Source organism: Egretta garzetta, unplaced genomic scaffold, assembly GCF_000687185.1.
Source record: "Egretta garzetta isolate BGI_Z169 unplaced genomic scaffold, ASM68718v1 scaffold272, whole genome shotgun sequence".
NCBI lineage: Eukaryota > Metazoa > Chordata > Aves > Pelecaniformes > Ardeidae > Egretta > Egretta garzetta.
The window spans coordinates 2,398,234-2,419,770 of record NW_009258966.1 but is presented as its reverse complement, the minus strand read 5'-3'; the positions used below and the strand labels follow the sequence as shown (position 1 = coordinate 2,419,770).

Here is a 21,537-nt window from a genome sequence, read left to right as displayed (position 1 = left end):
CTGAGGCGGTGCTGCCTGCGCGGCCTCCGTGCTGGGGCAGAGCTGCTGGAACTGGGAAAAGATGAGTTTTATGGGCCTCACAGGTTCAATCAGCAGAGCCCTTTGCTTTGGGCACTTTCAGAGTGCTGTAAAAATGCCGCTGACGTGAGAAAGGAATGTAATGAAACAGAAAAGCGTGTTCTTTTGACGTGGCAGAAGGCCAGTAGCAAAGCAGCTCTGAAAACGCAGCACGAGCAGTTGATGTGAATGACAAGAAGGTGCAGCCGCAGGGAATTAGGAAACAATGCGCAAACAGTTGATTTAATTCAAGGATAAGAGATTTTGAGGTAATGGCTTGATCATGTACTGTATTTCCTGGCAAATAGGCTAAGCTCTGCTGGGGCTGAACTTGGACATTAAAACACAAGAAAACAGCTGACGATTCCCAGAATTATGTAAACAAAATGCTCCTTTTCAGCAGTGCTATTACTTACTTGGATTTTCGGCCACTTACTTGCAGTTCTGGCTTTTACAGAAGTCATGTTTGACTTCATTGAAAGGGATGTGTCTTCTACATCTCGGAACAGAAATGATGACGGTGACACTTCAGTTTGCACTGTCAGGCTTTTAATTAAAGGAGCGGAACTGATACAGGTCATTGCTATGGATGACTGAATTTGGTGCCTTCTCTAAAGGCACCAAAAATCTAATATATGTTTGTGAACCTGTTTTCTTCTTTCTCATAAATTCTGGGTTACCAAGTGGATGTCTTTCATTTACCATTTCTAATTTAAAAACTAAAATTGAATATTCTCACCTGCACGTATTCATAAGTGTTCCCCGTGCGTGCACTCTCTTCTTGATAACTTCCACTGCAAATCTACAGTAACTTACTAAAGAAGGGTTTTTTTTGGTTTCTTTTCTTTTTTCTTTTTTTTTTTTTTTTTTCCTTGTCACTGTGGAGGTAACAAATAGGTAGCTGAAAGACTTTGGAAAAGTATGCAAAACTTGCATTAGTGTGAAATGGTTAACTTCCATTCTAACTTTCCATTCAAATGTAATTTTTTTGCGTGTGTGTCTTCTGTTACTGTTGTGTCATCAAAGAAAGCCCTGGGAGGGAGAAGAAGCAGGGGGAGGAGAGGAGTGAATGGCAGGAGGATAACAGATTTTTCTTTTCAACTTCACTCTGCTCAAGTACTTTCATAACTGGAATTAGAATAAATCCTCAATGCTTAAAGTAGGGTAATATGTCTGTATAAACAGAACACCTCAAAATTTTGAAAACAAATGAAACTAAGAAATTATGTGATTAGGCAATTTCCCTAAAGCTTTATTGTGCACAGAAACAAATGCGATTGTCTTGATTAACTTTTTGTGTGTGACTGCAATAAGACAGTTTGATCAATGGACTTTCTGAGACTGATACATAACTTTAATATTGATTGAACCAGTACCGGAGGCAAGTCTCTTTTTTTTCTTTTTTTTTTTTTTTTCTGCGAGTGGAAGCATCTCCTGCTTTCTAGAGAGGTTAATTTGGTCAGATCTTTGAATGAGGTATTTGCTTCATGATATCAAAACTTACAAAATGTGTGCAACTTTTTTCCCCCTGATATATATGAAAATGGAAAGAGGTCCTACTGCATAAAATGAAGTTAGTAATCTTTTGCGGTTAAGTAGCAAAATAATAATTCATGGCAATTAAATAGGAAGACAGATGTGCCGTGTTTTGATGTTTCAGAATATAGACCTGTGGCCATAATTTCAAAGCTAAAAATAAGGTTCTGAACAACTTTGTGAATAACGGCAGATTCTGAAAACAAAATTTATTTTAAGTACTCAGCATCTCAGTTTCTTAAGGAAAAAAGACACATTGTCTCTTTCCTGCTACCACAGAAATTACAGGGGAAGGAACTGAAATAACTGCAGCGGAGCAAGGTAGCTGTGATTTAGGGAACAAAAACTATAGAAGCAGAGGAACCTGCACTTTCTTGTTTTGTGTTTTATGGAGCAACTTACTTCCGCTGGAGCTTTTTGCCGATGTCTTTGTGGATTCTAGAGGTTGGTTGTAAAATAGCACATGAATTTAAAGTGATGACTACAAATCACTCTGAAGCCAGGCTTTGCGTAGCAGTCATGCAGGGTACTGCACTGTTCTAGCTGAAATCACTTTTAAAGTACATGCACCAATTCTCTTTAGAGTGTTTGTTCATATAATGGTTTAAAAATGCTGGCTTACATGCCTGGGCAGGGATGGGGGGGCTATCTGTGCTTGAAAACTTTAGGGTTCTGTGCTATAAAACAAATGCAAGATTTTATGAATTGTATCTACATTTTTTGACTACGGAAGTAGAGACTCCTTAAGTATTAGTCCACTCTTACAGAAGGGTAGCAAAAGCAAGCATGCAGGAATGATGGAGTCCCAGTGGGGACTTAAGGAGACTCAAGTGAGTTTAAACTTGGAAGTGATGTTTCTGATCTGCTAGAAGGAAAGTTAATGGCTTAGGAGAACCTGTTGCTCATGATGCCATTGTATTTTCAGTATTGTGGGATTTTCAGCTTCTCCACTCCCTTCAAGCTTTTGAGACTTTATTTTCCCTCCTGATCGTGGGTGAAAGTATTTTCAAAGCATGTCTGTAGCTGTTCAGGCTACAGAAAATTCACACATAGAGAAAATTCAGAAGACCTGAGAAAACATCCTGTTTACTTGAAGAAACTATAATGAGGGGGTTTTTTTTAGAATTTTCTTAAAAACAATCACTTTTTTTTCCACAGTTGTTTCTCAGTAATGTATTCTGCAACTTAACTTGTAAAAATGTCTTTTTGTGTTGAAATGACAAAAACAATATGCAGCTTGTTAATTGGCAGATTTAAGGCTTCAGTGCTAGATAGTTTGAGGGTGCTGATATACTTTATGTTGCACTTATTAGCTGTGTGTGCTGTGCATTGTTAATTAATCCATTTTAGCTTGATAGCAAAATATGTTTTCTTTCATAGAGTGAAGATACGCAGCAACAAATTATCAGAGAAACTTTCCATTTAGTATCAAAACGTGATGAAAATGTCTGTAATTTCCTAGAAGGAGGATTGTAAGTATCAAGTTTGAAATAAATGCCTGATAATTATTGGCTAGCAAATATTATTACTGTTGATTGTAATATAACTGGTTTAATGTAAATGCCATGTCACTTCAGATATTTCAATACACAACAAGTACTATAATTTTGCACCAGGTATACGTATTCTTTACTAACTGAAGCATATATATATGTATCAAAATGAGTTAAGCAATAAAACTAATTTTTTCTAGTACTGTAACTGACACAGTGTCATATCTAGTGCTGTAATTTTTTCAGACACAAGATGGGGAAGAAACAGGCAAATGATACCTAACTAGTTTCCCTATGATTAAACTAAAGATTTCTGGTCTCGTTTGAAGAGGCATTGACATTTTCCATACCCACTGAGAAAATGGAAATATTTTGTAGCTGATACTTTGGCCTGAACTCCTAAAATTGGAGTGGACAGCCTCTGATAGTAGGATTCCTCAGCCTTTTTATCAGGGTTCAGGCTTGCTATATAAATGAGGAAGAAAAAAAATAAATTTTAAATGTGCTAATTAACGTAGTTTCAACCAAGATTTTGTATTAATATAGGTAGAGCAAGATAGGAGGAAAGGCAGACTTGCGTCTTTTGTCTCTGGAAAACATGCACAGAATATTCTTTTTTTAATTATCTCTGCTGTTTTTGTTTTTTTTTTTAAAGTGGTCTTGCTTTAGTTGAAAAGAAGAAATTCTGAAAAGGAAAAGTGTTTTGAGATATTAGTCACGAAGAGTAAATAGTTATACAAAGCCACCTTCTAGGAAAAGGGGTCATAATTGATGGAGTAAGCTCATGATCTCCAGTCTAAACATAGAGATTGTGATAGCCTGTTAAATATTGTAATTGTGGACATTTCTGATTACTGAAATTAATAGTTAATGCCTAAATGCAGAGTCGTTAAATGCTTAGTTGTACCATGTCACCTATGATGTCTTTTTCCTGGTCAAGATGATTCCTGATTTTTTTTTATTTTAATATTTTTTAAACCAAAATTATTTTTTTTTCCAACTACTCAGCTGGTGATTCTATTGTTAGGTTCTTGGAGATTATTTCAAGCTGAAAACATGCTGGCTTGAATTCTGTAAGTGAAAGACAGAAGCCATTTGGAGCCTTTTAAAAAAAATTACAGCTCTGCAGCAAAAGGAAACTAAGACAGAGGACGCAAATCTGGCTTTCCTCCTACTGCTCAAGTCTGGAGTTACCATTTCAATATATTTTTTCAGGATTTTTTTTCTTTTCAGGACAGGGATCTTTATAATTTTCAATTTACCCAAAGGCCTCAATAGTTTATATATACTAACTCTGTATACTGAAGTATTTGAAAGAATTGGGTAAATAAAGCACAAAAGAGAAAACTTTAATTGCCATTTCTTTCCTCTTTCACATCTGTTTATAATATTTTTGTTTGATACTTCTTAAAAGTAGTTCCTTCTCCCCCAACCCAAGCATTAATGCAAACCAATGTGCTTAAGCAAAATTGACTTAAAAGATTTCTTCTTCTTTTTATATATTTATGTATTCCCTCCCTGTAATAAAGGCAGAAACTAAAGGGATGAGCTATGACACACCAAAAGGTGATTCAGTTCTGGTACAGAATTAAGGGAGAGTTACGATGTTCGTAGCCATGTAGGTTCAGGCTACAAAATACTTTCATTTCTATTTAAGTGGACCTCCTACTGCAAATGTCAGTGATCTGAAGAACACCTCTTCTTATGATTTATGTGTCTTCTTTTGGAAGGCTATACCAGAGGAGTGGAAGGAAATACCTGTTTAGACCTCTTCTTGTTCAGTAACTTCATGATGAGCGAGTCCATAAAAATTCAGTTGCTCTTGTGGCTGTAACATTGCGTCAGAAACTATTGGTTGTAATATAGTCTTATTTCTCAAGGTATCAAACATTTTGTAGCACAAGAGTGTTACATGTTCTTGGTTATTAAGCAGACCATAAACCTGATTTAGGGCTTTTTTCATAATCCAAATGCCAGTCTGCATTACACTTTTCTTTTTCTGTTGATGGTCCTCTGAGAAGGGCAAGGAAGGATTGTTAGGCATACTCTCTGTTAATCTGTAAAGCAGATTAATCCCTGTACAGTGCCCACTAGCGTGTAATGGGAGTGCATTTAATACCCATTTTTTGATGAAACTGCATGATCTGTTTGAATTGATTGTAGTAAAAAGGTGCATATGTTGATGTAATTATTATCCACGTGGATAACAATAACTGCTTGTGTGCTAAATGTAACTTGGGCTGTCTTGGTACTTCGTATTCTTTCACTGTAATTATATCACAAAATAGAAGTTGTGATAGAGTTGGATTTGAGAAGGCTCCAGCCAGCCATTAACAGTAGGCCTCCTATTAACTGAAATAACTGTGAGGATTTGCCCAGCTTATCCCAAGATGCTAACTAAGCTTTCCTGTTTTCTTTCCTCCTTAGATTAATAGGTGGATCCGATAACAAATTAATTTACCGTCACTATGCCACCTTGTATTTTGTCTTCTGTGTGGATTCTTCAGAAAGTGAGCTTGGCATTCTAGACCTCATACAAGTAAGTTTTGGTTTTGATGGGTTTTTTTTTTGCTTCTTTTTATTTTCTAATAACTGGAATTCTACTTCTAAGTAGTTTAGAACTTCAGTATTTAGCTGTGTCTTTTTCTGTAATGTTTGGAAGTGAAGGTGGCTTTCATACTGTGAACACACCCTAAGTGCTGAGTATTAGATTGTTTGCAGTTTTCTGGACTGTCTTTGAAAAAGTTGGTGAGAAAGTAAGGAAGCAGTTTGTTTGGAACCTACTGAACAATCAGCAGCTATTTTTTGCTGCAGCTTTTCAAGGCCTTGTTTTGGCTGCAGGTAAAAATGGTGCAGTTGAAACATTCACTAGGCAAGTTTAGGTTACGAGAACCTTGATACATAAAGGTCTGTGTGTGTGTGTATATACACATACATATGTATTCACTACAAATATGTAATGGATTAACACATCCAAAACCTCTTTGGATGAAACTTTCCTTGTGGCTTATGAACTTTGGTCATACACCTTAGAAAATGACTGCAAATGCTGCCCTAGGCATGTGTTCTGCACCAGAGGGCGGCAGGTAGGGAGAAGTGAGGAGAATGAGATCCATAAAGAACCTGTAGAGGTTTTCTATAAAAAAGGCTCGACAACAAAATGGCTTCATAAGATAACTGTTTAATAGAACAGACTAACAGGAGGAATGTGGATAGTAAATCTTACAGCCCTTCAGATGCTGGGCATCCCGTGTTCATGCAGCATCCAATGGAGACCAGGTAGATTTTCTCACGGTGCACTGTGCAGAACAGATCCTGTCCATGGAGAGCAGCTCTCCCTTTTTGGGACCTTTGAGCTATTACATGATTTCATCACAAGAAGACAATTCTGTTCCTAATGGATGTTCTCATGAGAACCTCTTGCTGCACTTTGAGGTACAGGAAAGGCCATGCATGTGGCGGAATCACTGGTACCAAGTGGGAGCTGCCTGCAGGCTCCTCTGTTACTGCAAGCTGGCTGCGTTTATCCCACAGCCAAGGAATTTCTGCAGGTCTGTGCCTACTCAGGTTAAGTGTTGTGTCCATCGTGAACTCCTAAACATGCATCTGTCTCTTGGTCAGGATCAATGTGCTCCACTCTTTGATCCACCTACAGTTTACCTTTCCCAAAGACATTGTAAGTTATAGGTTACATTAATAAGATACTGGTCTATTGAGCCCAGCAGAGCAGACGTGGCCTGTTCAAGATCACTAACTCCTCAAATACAACGTCTTGGCAAGGCTCCCAATACAGCATGTATGATTTAAACTGCTAAGTATGTCTGTGTCAGCTCACCATCAGAAATCATATCTGGTAATACAAACACTCTTGTGTCAAGAGAACTCTGACTACACCAGTGATTTTTCAACTTAAAATTTGCATATAAACAATTTCACTGATGATTGTTACTGTAGGCAGATGTAGCAAAAACCAGTTTCATACCATGTATGTCATTACATGAAATAGGTCTTGGTTATATATGTGTGTGTGATTCACTTACTGTTAAGCCTTTCAAAAGCTTGCATATCAAGAGAGTCAATTTATTATGTAAGTAAAATCTGTGGTATCCTGAGACATGGGCCTGTATCTATTGATTATTTCACTGCAGAAAGCACTGTGAGCCTTAAAGGCCTCTCAATTCCATACAGACCTTTCTTGGTGCTGAATAGCTTCTTGTAGTCACCTGTTAGTGTTCAGAACAGCTCTTCAGTGTTTAGTGTTCTTCTGGACAGTAGATCCAAATTGTCTTTCCAACTGGATGTGTGGGTAGCAAGGAAGGAAACTTTTTCTAGATTCTTACATCATCTTTGGTCATAGAAATGTTCTGCAATATCTCAGTGGCGCATGTTACTGAGTGAGGTATACAATGACCTTACCTGTTCTTAGCAGTTTGCTGTACAGAGTTGCTTAGTTGCTTGTTGCATAGTGTGTCTTCTTACTTGGAAGTCCTAAAATATTGATGAATTGAGAAAAGAAGCACGTTAATATTTCATGTGTCTTAGGGATGCTTTTCAGATAAAGTGGATTTCATAAATATCTTGTGCTTAATCAGATAATAAGGATAGGAAAGACTACCTAGATCAATGAGTCTGACCTGTTATATTTTGCAGGGCCGCTATGCAAGTTCAGCTAAGATTTTATTCATTATGGTATGTTAGAAATTTCACATTAGTAGCTTCCAGTTACTTCCAGTTACACAGGGTAACCTAAATTTTACTTTAAGGTGTTGAAGCAAATTGCTTGAGCTTACTACTACCTGTATGTCTGTAGCCCTCAAACTCTCTGAATTAGGGAGGTCTTAAACTTTTCTCTAAACCGTGTTGCTTCTTGTGCCAGAAGCACTTTGATGGACTTCAATCTCTTAGACTTTATATTTCACATCTTTTCCATTACGCTCTGGTGTTTATTTACATGCCAGTATAACTACTTGAAGGAAGCAGAAACAATAGAAATGCTATTTCTACTTATAGAAATACTTTTACTTTTTTCTGACCTGTGTGATTTTTGTTTATAAATACAACCTCACCACAGTACCTGCAGCTGTTCAGTATCCCAGTTTCTGTAGAGCATTGTAATTCAACCATTTGATTATAGTAGAAAGTATACAGAGATTAATTAAGTATACAGAGATTAATTAAGCATTTTTAATTTCCAGTCTGACTCACAAGAAGGATCCGTTTAATCCTCTTAGCAATAGCAATCAAAATTAAATGTATCTTATGCTGGAAAAGAGCCCTTAGATAGTTTATTATGACATCTCAACCCCATGTGCAATGCAGACTGGCGGTATATACACATCTACTCAAGCAAATAAGTTTTGTCTGGTTTTTGTTGAGAAGTGATGAACCGTTTTCATACATCTTTGTTTACTATAGTTTAGAGACAACGCAGGTAAGAGTAAGCCATCTGGAGTTTGTTATGAATCACACATATACTGAATTATTTAAATAAGTAGTTATGTCGAGGGTGAGTTTATGATCTCATGAAAGTAAACTGGTGAAATGAACCTAGAACTCAGTCTAGCACTTAAGGGTTTCCTGTCTTGTAAACTGAATAAATCTATAGTAAATTAGATTATGTATGGCAGTCTGCAGTTCTTTTCAGCACCAAGTTTTTGTTGTAATACTTAAGATATTTCTGTAAAGGCCGCTTTTATCACCATTACGTCAGAGCTGTTTCACAGGTAAGTCTCTTTGGCTCAGGCTTGATGAATGCACTGTATGTGTTACAAATTGTACATTCTGCCTCAGATTTTATACGGTGTTCAAACTAGATGTGTTTAAACATCTCAGGCAAATTCATACTGTTAATTTTTGTCCATTTTCTTTCTTCTTTTTTTTTTAATACAAACACAAGATTCTGTTCATTGGTTTTGATTAATTGGATGGGAGACAGGTCAGCATCTGTGCTATGCTTGGTAGGTTTTGCAGTCTTTTGGATTCAGTGTGAGTTATGTCATGAGTTGTAGCTATTTCGGACTCTTCTTGTTAGCCTGTGAAGTGTAAGGTTATAGCATGTGGAAATAGAGCACATAAGAAAATATAACTAGCTGTAGGCTGCCTTGAGGGGGAAAAAAATGAGAGGCGTTTACAATAGTACCTAAGTATCTTGTGGACCTAAAAGCCTGTGTCAGCTCTAAGCGTTTTTGAGTATTTTACCACTTTGCTGTACTTCCAAGACATGTTGCCTCAGTAAGCAGCTAAATCTGTGAGATCAGTCTTCCATATAGTCTTGCAAGATAATGTCGTTCAGTGAGATACATATGGGAAGTGCAGCGCAGTTTGTGAAAGATGTTTCTCAACTCTTAAAGATAAAACATCCTGACCGTAGATGCTGTTATGCTAATTAAATAAAAAAGGGAGAGACATATGACTGGGATATGTATTTTAGCAGAAAAGTCACTAACTCATTCTTAGTTAACTCTTACCGGTTTTAGAGTTGAGTTGAAAGTAAAGGGCGGGAATTAAGAAAAAAAAGAACATTTTGACCTAAAAAGCCTTATTGGCAATGCATTAAGTCTGCTGGTAGGTCTGCTTGAAGGACCTAACACACTTCTGTCCTGGCTAATAAGGACTTGTACAGTCTTGTCCTTACACTGTAAGCTTGTCATTCTCTATATACTCTATGAGCCGTTTTAAAAAAGATCATTGAAAGAAAAGTGGGATGTCAGTGTAAGTGTGGGAAAACACAGCGGCTGCTCTAAGGATTTCCCAATTAGAAAGGCTGTGGAAACACTGTAGTGGATTTCATATGCTTGCAATGATATGTGAAAAATGACTTATTAAATATCACTCTTAAAGCAGAAGAGAAACCAGTCTTGTCCATGGAGAACTGGCTATATATGATCAGGCTGTTACGCTCCAAGTTAGTTGGGAGTCTCAAGTAGCATTTGAAGAGTCAAAAGCAGTGAAGGGGAGGACTCTTCATGGGCAGATTGAATTAATTGTGTATTAAGGTTTAACATCGATGTTTAGCCTAGGAAGAAGGATGGGATATTCTTGATATGAGTTACTCCTGTTATTTTTACTTCATTTTTTTTGTACCTGGTTTAGTTAGTATTTGACATTATCTAGCATCAGATGTGTTTAATTGATTAGGTGTTCTGATTTTTCTGCTAGCCTTGTTATTTTCCCAATATTAATGTATGCTTTATTCCTTTGTCTTACTTGACTAATTAAAACATGAGGTATGTTTTGACATATTGCTGAGTATAGGGAGTTCCAGGCTTATGTGTATCCCATAACAATTTGGTATTTTGATTCGTATACTTTACTCTCCAGGTGTGTATCTGGATTTATTAAAGCATATTCACTGCAAAAGAAAGGTGTGGGTTTTTTCCTTTTTTTTTTCTTTTTTTTCTGATTACTTGCATGGAGATGTGCATGAGTTTTTCTTTGAACTGTAAAAGATTACAGTGATTTCAAAAATGAAGCACAAGGGGGAGCTAGTAATTCATTGTGCATGCATCCTTTTCCTGCTATTTGACTCATTTATTTTTCTTTTCCAATAACATCACAAGGTGGATTTGAACTGATGTGTGGTATATATGCATGTCCCCCAAAACAATCGGTGTGTTTTCTCTTCTGGTTGTTTTGATCTACAAGTCTGCAGCATCTGAAGTAATTACCAAAGTACTTAAATTCTAGCACTGCTTGCTGTACTGTGCAATTCATTTGACTCTCAACTAAAACTAGGATGAAAGTGGCTCTAATTTTATTTACCATATTGATTATTTGAAGGTATCTTAAAATAGGTTAAAGCATGTTAGTGTAAAAAATCTAGTTTACCTTGTAGAGTAATGCTTTTAAAGACCTGTTATTCATAACAGTTGTGTACCTTGTCAGTGCTGGCGTTAGTCTGAGTGAACTCTCCATTGTACGTGGAAGATTGAGGGAATTTCCAAAGTTTCCATCAGAAATCCTTAGTTGGTAAAAAATCTTGCTGAAGAATACTTAGTGCCAGCTGATTTCCCTTAGACTAAAAAATGTTTGGTGTGCATTACTGGTCATGCATTGCAAGCAGAGATCTCTGAGTTCGTTCAGTGTGTGGTGTTGTCCCTATGTAATCAGTAAAGGTTTAAAAGTAACTATTGTAACTCTGAATCAAGTATTGTTATAGGAGAAGCCCTAGTTACTGGAAGAATGTCACAAAAAGAAAACTTCTGTGTTGTTGATGTGTGGTTATATATACTTCTTGTAAATATATAAATCTGGGGAATCCTTTTTTGAGGATATTCGAGTTGCTTTTGTTTTTAATGTGTTCCTTTGTTTCCCAAGGAAATAGATGGATGTCAAAGTCAGAATATGTCAATTTGTATGCAAACTTGGTGATATATATGATGAATATTTTCTTTTCTTTAAAAAACAGTGTCAAACTATTAGGTCTTTTAACTAAAAAAACCTATTAGCTCTTGTAACTAAAGTCTCTGGGTAAAGGTTACGTTTACACTCTATTTCCAATCTTCTTCCTGCAGCCAGTATCAAACAGCACTGTCCTTGTAACCACATTTGCCTAAGGTACAAGGAAAGTAAGAGAACATGTCTGGTGGTTTGTCTTGCTGCCCATAGTTGTGAACTGTGTAGTTTTTTCTGCTTAACATGAAAGTTTTTTTGTTTTCTTGCATCCTTTCTTTATAGAAGACTCTTATTATCACAACAAATTAACAACTACTTGAAGAAAAAAAAATCTGCTTTGCTTAGCTTCAGTATAATTTAACAGAAGCGTATTAATTTACTTAGTTAACTGCTGTCAGTGAACCAGTGTCTTGAGTCTGCCTGTGAAAATGCTTTGTTCCTAGTTATGAGTTGGTATTAAAGAAAAATTTGTGTTCTAAATGCATCAGTTAGATGTAGTTTGACTTTAAAATGAAGCTTGATAGTAGCAGTAATAGCAATAGCAACAGCAGCGTGTGATCCTCTTATCTTTTCTAGTGTAAGCAGGATCTGGGGTCAGGGATTCAGATGTAAAAGTAATTTTTCTTGATATGCAAGGTAGACAGCTGAAAATGGCTGTTGTCAAGTATACCTGTTTCATTGGGTCCTGCAGGCCTTTTATCCACTTTATTTTTGTCAGCAGAAGATGGCTTCTCATTCCTATTTCTCTGGGCCTAGGCAGTTTGAAATCTGGTTCCTCTGAAAGACTGAGATGGAATTAATAAACCACGTTGAAATGAGAGAGAATAAAAACCAGGTGTTGAACTTGTTCTGTATTGCTGATTTAGGGCTTGATTTTAGAATTGAAAAAAAAATAATTACGTACAGTGACAAATTAATAAACAATACTAAATGCATATTGTGACAAAATGGCCTTGAAACATATAAAACAGAGATTAAAATTTCCCACCAGTTGCAGCTTATTTACTAGTCATTAATAAATGATCTGTAGATTCTTACAGAAATTCTTTTAAATTTTGAGCACCCTAAGTTCTCAAACACAAGCATGTGTTTAACTTAAAGGTCTTGACACATCTCATGCAAGTAGGAGTTACTCCTTACATAAAGGGAACTGTGCTTATGCTTCTCTGAGACTGGAGTCTTTGCCAGCGCTCACCACAAGCACATGGTGGTTGGCATTCAGGAGCTTTGGGAGTGCAAGTACAGTTGTCTTTTCATTATCTGGCCTAATTGGGGGCTGGGATGGTCTTGGCGTACCAAAACTGGCTAACGTGAGTACCAAGGAATCTGTTACAGAAGTACCCAGAGCAGAGTAACGTACAGTCCATATCCATCAGAGATCGTCAGTGTCTGGACTTCAGCAGCTTCTTGGATTTTTCTGCTTTGTGCACTGACATTCTACATTCAGGGAGGGGTTATGTGCCTGGGTGCAAACTGCTGGAATTTTCTAAATTTGTGTGGTGGTATGCCTGATAAGATCAGCTGGTGTGATATTAAGACAGCTACCTTTTTCCTTGGTCCATCCTGAATTCAGCAGGTCTAAACCAGGTGAAAGCTGCTGTGCTGTTGCTGGAAGCCATAATGCTGACAAACTTGCATGATGCTGGCAGTTTGCATTGCACATGTGTGACAAAGTTAACAGTAGTCTGGTTAACCAGGAGATGCCTGCAGTGTAGTAATTGTTAATAGTAATGAAAAAAAATAGCTGATTTTTGCTTGATAATTGGGTTCTAATGAAATGGGAAGGAACACTCTGAATCACAGCTGGGAAAATTGTAATATAGATACTACTGTTTTTTCAAGGTGCAACTGTTGTTCAAAACTGTGTGACTTTCACCGGAGTTAAAGCATAAACTGACTTGTGCATACAGTTTTGCCCTCTACAGATAACATACTGATGACATAATAATGTTAACCGCATAATTTCTATAGATGCTTTTAGTGCCTTAAAATCTGCCCAGTGTTTATTTTCTGTATTTGCTTTTGTTAAACCTCACACCTAATGGAACTACTGAGTTTCTGTTAAAGCTTGACCTCTGGCTTTTTTTTTTTTTTCCTCTTTGCAGGTATTTGTGGAAACATTAGACAAATGTTTTGAAAATGTCTGTGAACTGGATTTAATTTTCCACGTAGACAAGGTACTGTGATGAGCTCCTGTAATATTTCTTGTCATGTAAAATGTTTGGTTCAACTAATAACTTGGATTCTACTTCCATTGCAGTGAAATCTAGACAGTTTCTATCAACATACTATTTTTAAGACTTGAAAGCTATGGTGGAACATGTCCTTCTGAGGAAAAATAAAACAATGTGGGAGATTTGCATAGTGGTGTTGCACATAAAATTGTCAAATTGGAGACATCTGAATATTCTCAGAGTAGGACTTAGTTTCAAGAAATAATTTGTTCTGTTTTGTTTATGGTTAGGTGTTATATTACTTAACTGAAATTGTTACAGGGTGTTCCTATTAAGGCTGGTAGTTGCCTTTCAAATGCTATGATTATGTAATATAAATGCCATGTGGATCTTTCTTCTAAATCTTAAACAGACATGTCTTTTTTTCAAACATTTAGAAACTATCTTGTTTGAATATTCCCAGCTATCTAGTTTTGAGAAATCCTGTTGCTATAGTAATCTTTCATTTAAAAGGACCTTAGCACCTCTTGGTGTAATACCTAAAATGCTGAGAGTTGAATATATGGCATTTATTCCTTCAGTTGCATTTTATACCTACTATTGGTGTTCTGTGCCGTCACCTTTCTCCATCTGTGAACATCTTTTTGCATCAACAGCGAAAGATGCAAAAGGAAAATAAGACAAAAATCATTAGAAGTGGACTAAAACCAGTAACAAGTAAAGCATCTGAAATAACTATTTGGAACTGACTCGTTTTGTTTGAAAATCGGGAAGTTCTTTTGGAAGAAACACTTGTACCTTGACCGGACAGTGAAATGCAAATGACCTTGAGTAGGTGTTTGAACTGATAACCGTACTCATGACAAGTCATTAAGGATTTCTAGCCTGGCTGGAACATGTTGGCTGTTTCCAAAATGGCAGATGGAAGTACTAAAGAATTTATGAGTGGCTTATATATTGGCTTCTGAGCTTAAAGAACCCAAATACTGTGATTGTTTTGTGGCAAGGAGTTTGACCTTTATCTTTAGCTGCAGAATACTTTGGCTGCTATGCAGTCCAAGCTGTTGCTGTGTAGCATGTTTCATTCAGTAGCATGCCCTAACATAAGTAGTCTTTTACACTTTATAGGAGAAACATCTGTCTAATAAAATGCAGAGAACGTAGGCGGTTCAAAATGTTAAATTTCCTGAAGAATACTTTACTTTGTATTGGATATGAGATGGTATTTTCTTCTTGAAATCTGTTTGTTAAAGGGAAGCTAATTAGTGTTTCATTTGGTTTACTAAAAAACTGCATGAGAATCCCATTAAATGCTTAGGCTAGAATTTTCAGACTCTGAGGAAGATGTGAACCCTACATACTAATCAGATATTTTAGCAAAAGTAACCCATTTCCAAAATAAAAGATATGTGAAACCCCAAGTTAAAGCATTTTTGAACATGTCATTAACGAGTGCAGTGGTTTTTGACTTGAGCATAAGTCAACAAAAGAATACAATACAGGAAGCTGAACTTCTGCAGTAATGCAAGGCTACTACCAGCAATATTGTAACATTAGTTGTGCAGTTGTGGCTAATCTGATGTCACCTCCATTCTTTTCTTTCTTTTTCCCTCCAGTGTAATTGGTTTGTAAGACTTTATACAGCAACATAGGATCAAAATACTTGATTTGGTACAGTTTAAGTTCATTAGTATTCTTGTAGTTCTCTAAGAAAAAAAAACCAACAGAAAGATATATCTGTGAGAATGAAATTACAGCATTAAATTAACTTTAAACTGCTCATAAAAGTCGCCTTGTGAAGAAGCAAAATGCATTGAGTCTTCTGAGTTAAAGCACATTAAATTTCTCTTGTCAGATATTTGTGGCCTGGATTGTTAATAATTTCAAGTGTGCAATAGGGAAAACCCACAACTGCTGCTGGATGTTTAGTCTAGACAGAGTCTTAGTTATAGTGGATACTTACATGTGGGAGCTGTTTGGGTTGAAACATTTTATTTGTATTTTAAGTGGTCTGATGTTGAGAAAAGTAAGGACTGTCTAATTGATTTGGATGACAGTTGGTCTGTGTCTTCAGTTCTTGATGAAGTTGTGGAAGGTGGCTTCCTTCCAGTCCTCTTGCTAGAACTGCCTAAAAAACAAGAAATACCTTTCTTGTAAAAAATTATGTAGCATGTAAAAGAGTTAAACTATCTAATCTCAACAGCTGTTGCCTCCTTAAGAGCATTTTATGTGGCATTTCTATAAGGAAACATTTACCTTCATCAGGCAGACATCATTATACAGGACCCAGTGATGACTTACAGTAACCTGGAGCCAAGAGAGATGGCTTATGCAAGAAGCATATTGGTATAGTACTAGAAATTAATTTCAAGAATGGAATATAGGTGGGAATGAGTGTTTCTTATGTGCTGTAGCAGAAATAGGACTTGGGGTGTTGGGGAGTGTAGTTTGTACAGGAGAGAATTGGGCTTCTCTTTTACACATCAGCTGTATTACAAACAAACTTCTATAGTTGGAGCAGAATTTTTTCAGAGGAGGAGGTTTATTTCAGTCCCATACTGATTCCTGCACTGAGTCCAGGAGTGTAATGCTTTCTGATGGAAAAGACGTCACAGAAAGCTATCATAAGCATCTTTTACAACTAAAACACCAGAACACATTCAGTTAGGGAGGTCAGGAAATACTCTTATTTTTCCACAAGTTTTTGGCATCTACTGAAATATCCCTGGGAGTATCATGATCTCTTCCAAGAGTTTATTATCTGACCAGAACAGTGAACCCTCCAGAATCAGATTGCAGCTTGAAGACTTCAAGAAAATGTTTGCCAAATTTTCCTGGGAGAGTTTTTTCTTGATGCATTCCTTCTCCACATTTGTTAAAGCATGCATTCATGCTTCTAGACGGTACATGGAACAGAAGTAGGAAGCACTCTTGATTTTTCTAAAAACACCTCAAGATTACTATTACAAAATGATGATTTCAGATTTTGAAAAGTCGATGCTCTCAACAGTCTGATCTCTTTTAGAATATAGATGTAAGAGGTGTATTCCATATGCCTTCAGTCTCACTTAAACACTAGGTTGAATACACTCCTGAAGTGTATTTTGAACTTCATTGCCACAATGCTTTTTTAAACCAGAGAATTTTTTATATCTTCAGGAAAGTAATTAGTGAAATTCTTAATTAGAAACTAAGTTGAGAAAATAATGTGTATTTGTTAATTGAATACATATTTGCAATGAAGAAGGAGGGAAAAGTAGTTAATGTTAAAAATTTATGTCTTGCTACTGCTCACATCTGGGCAAACTTTTGCTAGTACTGATTTATTATATTTAAGAGAAAGGAGTAAATGGATTATAATATTTACATAATATTATTGGTCATAGTCATGATTTCCTTTCATTACTGATTAACAAGTAGATTAACTGTACTCTGTTATTTAGAAAATCATCGCTTTAGAAGAAAAATGGGGCAAGACAAAAAAAATGGTTAAGCTACTGTGTCATCCATGCTTTGTAAACATTTTTAAAAACTGTGTGTTAGACTTGCATATTGCGTACTAAAAGTAGGAAAAAAGTACAGATAAAGGTAAGAAGCATGATCCAAGGTACAGAACAGCTTGCATGGAAGAAGTTGTTAAATATTCAAGATACTGGAGGCAAAGAAGTAAAAAGTTGTTGAAGGGTCTAAAGAAAATGAACAACTGTGTTTCTCAGAAATAAAGAACACTGGGATATTGGATAAAATTTCAGGAAATAAGTTTGAAACATAGAAAATGTGGTTTTCATGACTGATAATTAAATTGTGGAATGCCATTGTCCCATTTTATTATAGATACCAAGAATATTATAAATAAGTTCAGAAGTGATCAGACATATTAACCAAAAGAAAATCTGACAGGGGATATAAAATACAATAATATAGCAAGAAACAGCAAACAATCTTTGTTTCAGGAATCCTTAAGTTGGAGATATTTGGAAGTAGAGAATTGATGTCAGGCTAAATAGTACTCTTAAGATTTCTTGGATCATTTTTTTGTGTCAACTGGTGAATTTTTGAAGCCAGATAATGAACTAGGTGGATTTTGCCTCTGACTTAGTAAAGTTTTTTAAGCATGTTTGAGCATAAGTAGAACTTCTAACTTCTGTGTTTTTTAAAGCAACTTGCATGATGGAAAGGTAAATGTTATGATGTACATCTTCTGTAACATGAAACACTGAACAAGAAAAACCAAAACAACTGCTCAGCAGTAATTCACGGTGCTTTAATTTTGTATTGTATACTTACTAGAGGACTTTCTGAGAGCAAAATGGTAATAAAGCAATCCTTTAAAACACCAACAGCTAGAGTAATGAAATAGTGTCTTTATGACCAAAAATATTAAAGGAGGTATTTTTTCTTTAATGTTTTGATGTGGAATACTAATACTCTGTGGACTAGTGTGCTTTAGAAAAAAAAAATACATCCCTGCTGTTCCTTCTGTCTGTAAAGCTTATTGTAATATTTGTAAATCTGCATATAGTGTCTCAATTATGAGCAATTTTTTTTGTTTGCAAGAAGCTGTATTCAGAATTGTATTCATTCTCCTTCTTCACTGCATCCATCATAATAAGGATAATGGCAGTAACTGCCAAAGACTGTATATTAATACCGATTATACAAGTATACTGCTGTTCTGTACTGTTAGGGCATCAGTGCTAAAGCTGGCTGGAAATCTGAAGTTTGCCTTCTGCCCCTTTTTTAGCTGCAGACAGTGCTCCCATGACAATTAGTTCTTAATATGTAGCTTGCTGGCATGTTGTGGACTTCTTTCAGAATTTACGCCAGGGGGAATTAATGCCTTGGTGAGATGGCATTCTTTGAACCTGTAAATCAAATTCTTTTTCTCAGTGTCATGCAGTGGTTGCCTTCTTTCAATGTTGCGGTTGGGCTACAACCTTACTTTTATAATCAGTGGTCTATATGATCAGGAAGCCTTTTTTTTTTTTCTTTTTAATTTATAAAATAGTAAAACAATTCAGCTTCTTTGTTTTTAGAATCACAGAATAATTTACACTGGAAGGGACCTCTGGAGGCCATGCAATCTAGTTTTTGTGCTCAAGCTTGGCCACTTCTATGTCTATCTTCATATTACACCAAATACATCAGATAGGTCATATCATAGAGTTGTTCCCTGAACTGTCATACATAATGTGCAGTTATTGTAGAGACGTTGCACCACTACTGTTTCAAGGTGACGTTACCAACAGGGCCTCTTACTGCCATCTATTAAGCAATATCTCTGCATCTTCTACCAGGCTGGAAAAAAAACCACACCAAAACCAAAGAAACAAACAAGCCCCCCCCCACCCCGCCCCCAACCCAGTCCACAGGCATTTGTTCATGCTTTCAGTATTTTAAAACCATATGCAAAGATGCTACTGCATGTGCTGTGAAGTCGTAGTTGAAGTCCTGTGTCATTAAGTAGTATGTTCAGTGATGTCTAATATCTCTTTCAATCCAAGTGATGATAGAGAACATTAGAAAACAGTATCATTAATACTAAAACTTTTCATGAAATGTTTTGGACACCTGTATAATGCCTGTGATCCTTCCACAGTTATTCTTTAAAGCATTTACTAGACTTGAGAAGTAGTGTTATTATGTTCCTGAGCAATTTCATAATCTAGCTTTTATGAGGTTGGCTGATGCAAAACCATTGTATTTAGAAATGCAATGAATTGGTCTTTCCTAATTTCATATATATGTATACATGATTCTTTTTTCTTTCCTATTCATGTATATATACAGACACTTTTGGTACAATGAATATTGCTGACATCTGCATTACACTTAAATTGTCCTTAGCTGTCTGCATCTAGCTTTTTCCAGAAATCTTGCCTAAAATGGGTAGAGCAAGTTTCTGGCTCTGAAGCATTTGTTTTTAGCAGTGAAACTCTCTCCACATCATGAAGAACCATGTTTTTACCATAAAATCTTAAGATAATTCAGCTACAGACTTCAGAAGGTGCCGGGTATGAGGTGCTGCTCCCAGCAGGGTCAGCCATGGGGTCAGACCAGGCTGCTCAGGGAGGGAGGGAGCCTGCACAGCCCCCAGGCAGCCTGGGCCACTGCTTGCCTGCCCTCCCAGGGACAGGTTTCCTCATGGCTGGTCCCAGTCTCTCCTGTCTCTTGCCCTCCTGCCATATGCTGCTGAGAAGAGTTCAGCTCCCCGACAACCCCTCGTAGGCACTGTGGCTGCTGTTAGGTGCCCTCAAGCCCCCACCTAGTCCAAGCAGAACCAGCCCTGGTGCTCCTGCCTCTCTGCCCAGGATGAATGCCCTAGCCCTAACCATTTTGGTGGCCCTCTGCTTAACTCACTCTTATTTATTCATGTCTTTCTTGCACTTGTAGGCCCCAAACTGCACACAGTGTTCTATTTGTAGTCTAATACATTATGTATTTACCATCTCAGTAGCACTCTAGAGTAAAAATTATCTCTGTTACGAATGGTGTTGACAGGACTGTAATTGCTTACCTTTACCTATTAGGGCAGAAAAGTAGCTACCAAAACTGGCATAACTTAACTACATTTATTTTTAAATGCACATTGTTATCTATTTCAGAGAAACCAGAACACTTCTGAAAACCTAATCAAATGTTCAGTCTCTTCAGTCATTTTGGTGTAGGCTTCATATGGAGTTCAGCCTGTGATCTTAGAGCTTTAGGGTCTTCAGTAAGGTGCTAGAGATTACCTGAGAAAAGAGATCTTTTTGTGTGTGTGTGTGTGTGTAAAAACACGACTCTTTTTTTTTTATTATTTTTTTTATTTTAAAACAGAAGTGAATCATCTGTAAAGATCAAGACCTGCTCTTTTATGTTCTTTTGCTCTGTCCTAGAATTCCATTGCTTGTTCTGTGAAGTTCTCTGCTGAATAAGAGTGATGTAAGCAGGAACTTACTGAGATGTCATTTCTTGCCTTTTGGGTCAGAAACATACATGAATTATTCCCATGCTTGTAAAAAGAAAGTTCTAGAACTTACCAAAGTTTTCAAGAATGTTAAGAAGAAATTGAATTGAATTCCTTTTCTTCTCCAGGATGTAGGTTGGAATTTAGTCTTTCATGCACTTACCAATGCAGTTTCAGGTATCCTCCACAAATTAAAATGTATTCTTCAGCAGTGGAAATATTCTTTTGACTTCTAAAGTGAATAGTTTCTGAATTTGGGGGCTATTAGATCGAGGCTAAAGTTACAGCTGGTATTTCTTCCTTGACATCACCGGCTCTGCCAAAAAGAGCAAAATGAGAAATACTCCCCTAAAATCTGGAGGTGATGACTGTGGTTGCTGGTTTGGAGCCAGGTGCTTTTTTTAAAAGAAAACAGAATTCAAATATGTAATCTGCAGTAGCAAGTGAAGGTATTTGCACTGTTTTGCTGTATTTTTATTGAGAGATGGAAAAGAACCATTTCATAGTAAATACTCAGATTAGATAAGACTACCCAGAAAAGTTTTCAGTTGTGTAGGGAGAGACAAGTTATTTATTAGTCCTTTTAGAAGTCTCTATAATGCCCTTTCAGAAACTAAAAAGGAAAAAAAAAACCCTAAACTTCATAGGATGGGAGAAATACTTGCTTAGTAAATTCTTAAAGTATAACCAAAATTGCCAAATACTGTGTTACAAAGACCTTTGTAGTTTTTATGTTTTGGTGGCTATGCATATTGTAATAGCTAGTCTTTCTATATGCTGAGGACAATCCCATGTGGCTTAAACATTGTGGAGTAGTCAAGAAGGCTGGATAAACTTGTGCAGAAGCTTAAACACACCAGTGGTCTTGGTATGGAGTGTGATTGTGATAAAAGCTGGAAATCTGTCTACTTCTAAAACACGTCTTGTGCCATCT

General features: G+C 36.6%; 1 protein-coding gene across 1 annotated transcript in view; it reads left to right on the top strand.

The window, feature by feature from the left end:
* Positions 1-21,537, top strand: part of AP3S1 (adaptor related protein complex 3 subunit sigma 1) — a gene marked incomplete at its 5' end in the record, with an annotated part of 33,938 nt that overhangs the window by 263 nt on the left and 12,138 nt on the right. Inside the window, 3 exons of the mRNA XM_035890224.1 lie at positions 2,974-3,065; positions 5,514-5,625; positions 13,586-13,657. Coding sequence (XP_035746117.1) covers positions 2,974-3,065; positions 5,514-5,625; positions 13,586-13,657 — 276 coding nt within the window. The remainder of the gene's footprint in view (positions 1-2,973; positions 3,066-5,513; positions 5,626-13,585; positions 13,658-21,537) is intronic.